At 36.7% G+C, this 6579-nt stretch overlaps 1 protein-coding gene across 2 annotated transcripts in view; it reads right to left on the bottom strand.

The window, feature by feature from the left end:
* Positions 1-6579, bottom strand: part of HOOK1 (hook microtubule tethering protein 1) — a 73338-nt gene that overhangs the window by 28207 nt on the left and 38552 nt on the right. For both annotated transcript variants that reach the window (XM_040470422.1, XM_040470423.1), the window contains exon 9: positions 4221-4387. In XM_040470422.1, coding sequence (XP_040326356.1) covers positions 4221-4387 — 167 coding nt within the window. The remainder of the gene's footprint in view (positions 1-4220; positions 4388-6579) is intronic.

Below are 6579 nucleotides of genomic sequence, written 5' to 3'. Positions count from 1 at the left end.
AAAAAAAAAAAAAAAAAGAAACAACACAATATTGCTGGGAGAAACTAAAGACTTAAATAAATGAAGATACCATGTTCATAGATGGTAATTCTCAATATAGTTAAGATATCAATTTTATAGAACCTAAATCATAATCACAAAAGGTTTTTTTAAATGGAAATTGACTGACAGATGTGAAAATGCAAAAAGACTTGGAATAGCCAAAACAAATTTTGAAAAGAAAGAACAAAGTTGGAATACTTATACTACCTGATTTTAAACTTACTTTAGAGCTAAAGTAATCAAGACCACATCATACAGGCATAAAGGCAATCTGATCAATAGAAAACAACTAGAGAGTCCAGAAGATGAACCAAATTTTATGATACCATTTTTCATGAAGATATAAAGCAATTTGGAGTAAAATTAAAATATCTTCAATGATGCAACTGTAACGACTAGATATCCATATGGAAAACAAAAATAAAAATAAGGATGCCTGGGTGGCTCAGTTGGTTAAGTGTCCAGCTCTTGATTCTGGCTCAGGTCATGATCTCACCGTTCATGAGATGAAGCTCTGTGCTGGGCTCAGAGCACAGAGCCGTGCTTGGTATTCCTCCCTACCCTCACCCCTTCCCTGCTCATGCTCTCTCCCTCTCAACATAAGTAAATAAACTTTAAAAAATAACAAAATAAATAAAAAATAAAAATAAATAAAGCTTGACCTCCATACCTTACACCATTGTTTTAGAAAACAATTCAAGATGGACTATAGTCTTAAATGTAAAAGATAAAACTGTGAAGTTTCTAAAAGAGCATAATAGAGAGTATCTTCATGGCATGGAAGTAGACAAAGATTTCTTGGGCAATACACAAAAAAACACTAATATTAAAAATATTGACAAATCAGACATCATCTAAGTTAAGAACTTTTCCTCTTTGAAAGACCCCATTTAAAAAATGAAAAGGCAAGTCACAGAATGAGTGAAATATTACTATGCATATATCTGACAAAAGGATTTGTATCCAAATTTTTAAAACCTCCTACAACAAATTGATAATGACAAACAACCCAATTTAAAAACAGCTCAACAGTGTGAAGAGACACTTCACAAAGTAAGATATATTGCCAATAAGCACTTAAAAAGGGGCTTATCACATCATTTGTTGTCAGAAAAATGCCAATTAAAGCCATAATGAAATACTACTACATTTTCCCTGAAATGTTTAAAGTTAAAAAGACAGATAAGAACAAAATATCCTACCAGACAGAACAACTAGAGCAATAAGCAGCAAACTCTGCTCATAGAGTATAAAATGTTATAGCCGCTTTGGAAAACGGTTTGGCAGTATCTTTCACAATTAAACAGCTAGTGCGCAACTCAGCAATACTGCTGTATATATTTACCAATGGGAAATAAGAAAACATATGTCTTTAAAAAGTCTTGTATTGGGGCGCCTGGGTGGCGCAGTCGGTTAAGCGTCCGACTTCAGCCAGGTCACGATCTCGCGGTCCGGGAGTTCGAGCCCCGCGTCAGGCTCTGGGCTGATGGCTCAGAGCCTGGAGCCTGTTTCCCATTCTGTGTCTCCCTCTCTCTCTGCCCCTCCCCCGTTCATGCTCTGTCTCTCTCTGTCCCAAAAATAAATAAACATTGGAAAAAAAAAATTTAAAAAGTCTTGTATTATAATGTTCAGACTAGTTTTACTTATATTAACCCCAATTGGGAAACCCAAAATGCCCATCTAAAGGGAAATGGATAAATAAAAGTGTGGTATAATGTAGAATAATTCCAAATATTTGAATACTACTTAGCAATAAAAAATAATGAATTACAGATACATCAAAACATAAATGAAGCTCACAAAAATGCTGAGCAAAAGAAGCCAATCACCAAGAAGTTCATGCTGCATTATTCAATTTATATGATGCTCTAGATTAGAGAAAACTAATCAATGCTGAAAAATACTCAGAAGAGTAATTAGCCTCTGGGAGGTAGGGGTTGACTGGGAAGAAGCATAAAAGAACTTTTTTTCAGTGATTGAAATGAACTATATATTGATAAAAGTGTGATAACACAAATGTATGCCTTTGTTAGCACATTAAATTGGACGCAGTATTTCTTCATTTCACAACATGTAAATGTTACCTTGTAAAAGAACCATAAACATACTGAAGTCTAATAATATTTTGTATTAAAAAGGTAAGACTGCAATTCTTAAATTGCTTTCTATGTGTTTTAGGATTAAGTATATGAGAATATATGTTCAGGAAAATGGGAGCCAGTTTTCTCACCACTGGAGGAGTTGACAATATGGAAATGCAGATCAGAATGAACCCCGAAGACAGGGGACTAAAAGGAAAGATGTCAATATGAACTCACTGTTCATACTGAGAAATAGAATAAATGCAGACATGTGTATATTCCAGCGTGTGGACACAGGCAAGTGTGAACATCGGTCGTAGGAACCTGTGCTAGTGTATTTCCTAGCTCTGTACTCCAAAGTGGCCTAGAAGCAACGACCAAAACACTCATTTGGAGCACAGGTCTTTGTTTCTAAATAACATGCTCCACTAGAAGGAATTAAAAATCCTTGGAGAAATGGCTGACTGCAGAGTCTGGAAAGAAGGAGAATGAGTCTAGAATAGTTTGTTGTGCAGGAAAGTAAGAACGTGCTCAAAGGATAGCGACAGGTTGGAAAGGACACAGGGGCCAATTGAAAGGATTCCCAGTGGTCGAATCTGGGATAATTCCAGCATCAAATAACTGATGACAGTAATGGATGTGTAGTCCATTGAGTAAGAATAATACTAAATGCAATGCATGATCCTGCATTGGATTCTGAAATGGGAAAAAAAAATAGCTCTACAGGACAATGAAACAACTACTGGAATTTGAATACAATCTGTGGATTAGATGGTAATATGTATCAATGGCAAATTCCCTAAATTTTAATCACTACACTGTGGTTTATAAGAAAGTATTCTTGGGGCGCCTGGGTGGCACAGTCGGTTAAGCATCCGACTTCAGCCAGGTCACGATCTCGCGGTCCGTGAGTTCGAGCCCCGCATCAGGCTCTGGGCTGATGGCTCAGAGCCTGGAGCCTGTTTCTGATTCTGTGTCTTCCTCTCTCTCTGCCCCTCCCCCGTTCATGCTCTGTCTCTCTCTGTCCCAAAAATAAATAAACGTTGAAAAAAAATTTTAAAAAAAAAGAAAGTATTCTTGTTTTAGGAAATGTATGTCAAAGTATACAGGGATAAAAGTCCATGTCTCCAGTGTACTCTCAAGTGGTTCAGGAAAAAATATATGCATCCGTAAGAATATGTAGAGAGACGGCTAAAACAAATGGAAAACACTGCTAAACTACTGCAGCATCTGAGCAAAAGATATAAAGGAGTTTTTTGTGCTATTCTTGCAAGTGTTACTGTGTTTGTTTGAAATTTTATTTTAAAAAAGTAACAAAAAATACATACAGTACAATTAGAGTGCCTCTTCTCAAGGCCTTATATAGTCCAAGGCTAGGCTACTAGCACACAAGAGACAATGTTTATTAAAGGTAAGATGTGGGGCGCCTGGGTGGCTTAGTAGGTTGAGCGACCAACTTCGGCTTGAGGTCACGATCTCACGGTTTGTGAGTTCAAGCCCCGTGTTGGGCTCTGTGCTGACAGCTCGGAGCCTGGAGCCTGCTTCAGATTCTGTGTCTCCCTCTCTCTCTGCCCCTCCCCCACTCATGCTCTCTGTCTCAGAAATAAACATTAAAAAACATTTTAAAAAAATAAATAAAAAATAAAGACGTACACCACCTTTTTTTTTCAAAGAAAAAATACAAAAATTTAAATAGAAAGCACCTCTTTAGGTTAAGATTTCCACTTTTTCCATTTATTATCAGGTTCCCTCTCCTATGTAAGAAACACCCCATTCCCCCCAGATCTCAGCAGTCATTCCCTTAAACTCCTATTGGACTTGCCTATGGCCTTTATTTGGCCCTAATCACAAGTTATTTTGAACTGTTTTCTTTTTATACACATATCCCACTTGCCTAACTAGATTGCAAGTCCCATGAAGGCAGGAACTATTTACACCATTTGATATTTTCAGAGCTTCTATTTTCAGTGTTCTAAGCATACTATAAAGTTATAGCATGCTATAGCACACTATAAAATGCTTAATAATTCATCACTGATAGGACTTCTTTCCTGGTTTAACAGAAATCCATGGAATGGTTTTTACTAAAAATGCTACCTGAAGTTTTCTTCCTGTAATTGTTCTAGTTGTAACTGTGCATGAAAATACTTTTTTGCAACCATTGTATTTGGATCATCAAAAGATCCATCCAACTGGTCAAGTTTTTCATTCATCATCTCATTCTCAGAAACTAATGAGTTCTTTTCATCTTGAAGTGCAGTCACCTAAAAAACAAATACACAAATATAAGCATCAATAGCAAAAAAACTTAAGAGTCCAGAGCCCCACACTGCTATGTGACCAAGCCATTAAATTAGCTTGGTCAATCAGACAACATAATTTCTAAGGATCGTTCCAAAGCTGGAATTTGGGGTCTAGGATGTTTGAATCAAACAAAAGAAATCAAAGTAATTTGATTACTACAGAGAAAACCGGATTAAAACATACAAGGAGAATATCTTCAAAATGTTATGCTTGCCCTAGTTTCGGTAAAAAAATTTTTCTAAGTCTTTAAAATCTGATGTACTGATAAGCTTTGAAAAATTAACTTGTTCCTCTTTTAGTTATAAATTTACTATTAGGATGCTGTTACCTAATAAGCTAAAATACACACACATGCACAAAGTTATTTTAGGTTCACAGCAGAAAATTATCAGTTACATATCATGTCTTCAGAGACAAGCCCATTATTTGGTTAATGAATCAATAAGAAAAAGCTGAACTAAATCCATTTGCACATTGAGACTGTTTGCTTATAATTTAAAATGGCTAAAAATTTAGAATCACATCACTATCAGTACCTGATACATTTTCACTTTACTTACATATTAATGCAACAAACATGATTTGCTTCAGTTCTTTTCCTTTTCCATTTAAAAACATCTTTTAAAACCTTTTAAAAAGGCTGTAACCTGGTCATATGTAAGACCAGAAGTTTACGTATGATTATATTAAGCTTCCTTTGAAAAAAAGTTGACCTATTATGATTTTGAACATATTACTACATAGGTTTGTGATTGTTTTTTCAATAGATGTAATTAATTCAACCCAGTTATGTGAAGGAGGCTGTATACCGACACAGTGAGCTACTAATAGGAAATTAAAAACAAGTGAGTGCCTTCAACACCATATAGGCAAGTTACAAATACTTGCCTTTGACCAACACAATGACCAACACAATGACCAATGGGCAATGACCAACACAAAGGCTCAGAAAAGTCTTCCCAGGAAGACTATGGGAGAAAGCAATTTTTCTCCCTAAATTCAACGCATGTATCTATCCTTGCCAAGCAAGCAGTTTAGTGACTATTACCTGTCATGTACAACCCTAAATGACTGAGATATGAAAAAGGAGGAGAGTTTGTACCCTTAGCATCCTTATGGTAAAAATGTAAATAATTACACAACAGGAAATGTTCAAAGTGCTTTGGTGGAAACATACCATAGGGTAGGAGATGGGACACAAAGAAAAGAAAATCTCATTCTAGCTGGAGGGAAGAGGGTGTCACAAAAAGATCCACAAAAGAGAAACAATACCCTCGGTCTTCCAACCCGTGTAAGAACCACGTAAACAAGGTAGATAAGGGCAAATTGTTTTCAACACCTGGTGTGTAACCAACCTGGGTCCTATCCATGTTTCGCAGTGTGGCTCCAGAGCTACCTTTAACCACAGACGTGAAGGAGAAGGTAGTAAACATGCAAATTCCTTGCACACCCTCCCTCCCATCTATGACACAGAATGTCCAGTGGTGGTTCTACACATCTCCTTTAACAAGTTCCATAGGTTCATTATGTACCTGCCTTTATCCTTCTCTGTTTTTATTTTTCTTCTCTATTTCTTTGTTTCTCTCTCCTTTGTTGCTGTGTCGAATTATTTAAAAATGAGACAGAAAAATTCAAACAGCTAAAAAAAAAAAAACACCATTTTCTTATATTACCCAGATTTAACGTAACACTTGTGTCCTATTTGCTTATTTAAACAAATATATGGGTTGCCTGGATGGCTCAGTTGGTTAAACATCCAACTCGTGATCTCAGCTGAGGTCTTAATCTCAGGGTCATGAGTTCAAGCCCCACATTGGACTCTGCACTGGGCACGAAGCCCACTTAAAAAAAAAAATATAATAAAAACGTCATCACATTAAAGTTTGAAAATCACTGCCTCAGATATAAACGTATCTTGTACAATAGTGGACAGGAGCATGTCTTCTCTAATGTACCCCAGGCAAGAATGGCTGACCACTGCTACGGCATTATTACCGCAAGTGAAGGACCGCATCCGACTGCTGCCGGGGGTCACGAATGGTGGCTGGAAGGGCAGAATAAAGCTAGTGGCAAACGTCACAACTTGCCTGAAGGTCCCATAATATCCTGATTGGAACGGAGTTCCTCAAAACTTCACATCCAAATATCACGT

Source organism: Herpailurus yagouaroundi, unplaced genomic scaffold (genome assembly GCF_014898765.1).
Source record: "Herpailurus yagouaroundi ecotype Mexico unplaced genomic scaffold, PumYag 77, whole genome shotgun sequence".
Classification (NCBI taxonomy): domain Eukaryota; kingdom Metazoa; phylum Chordata; class Mammalia; order Carnivora; family Felidae; genus Herpailurus; species Herpailurus yagouaroundi.
Note: the sequence above shows the minus strand (reverse complement) of the source record. Positions and strands in the feature narration are given on the sequence as shown.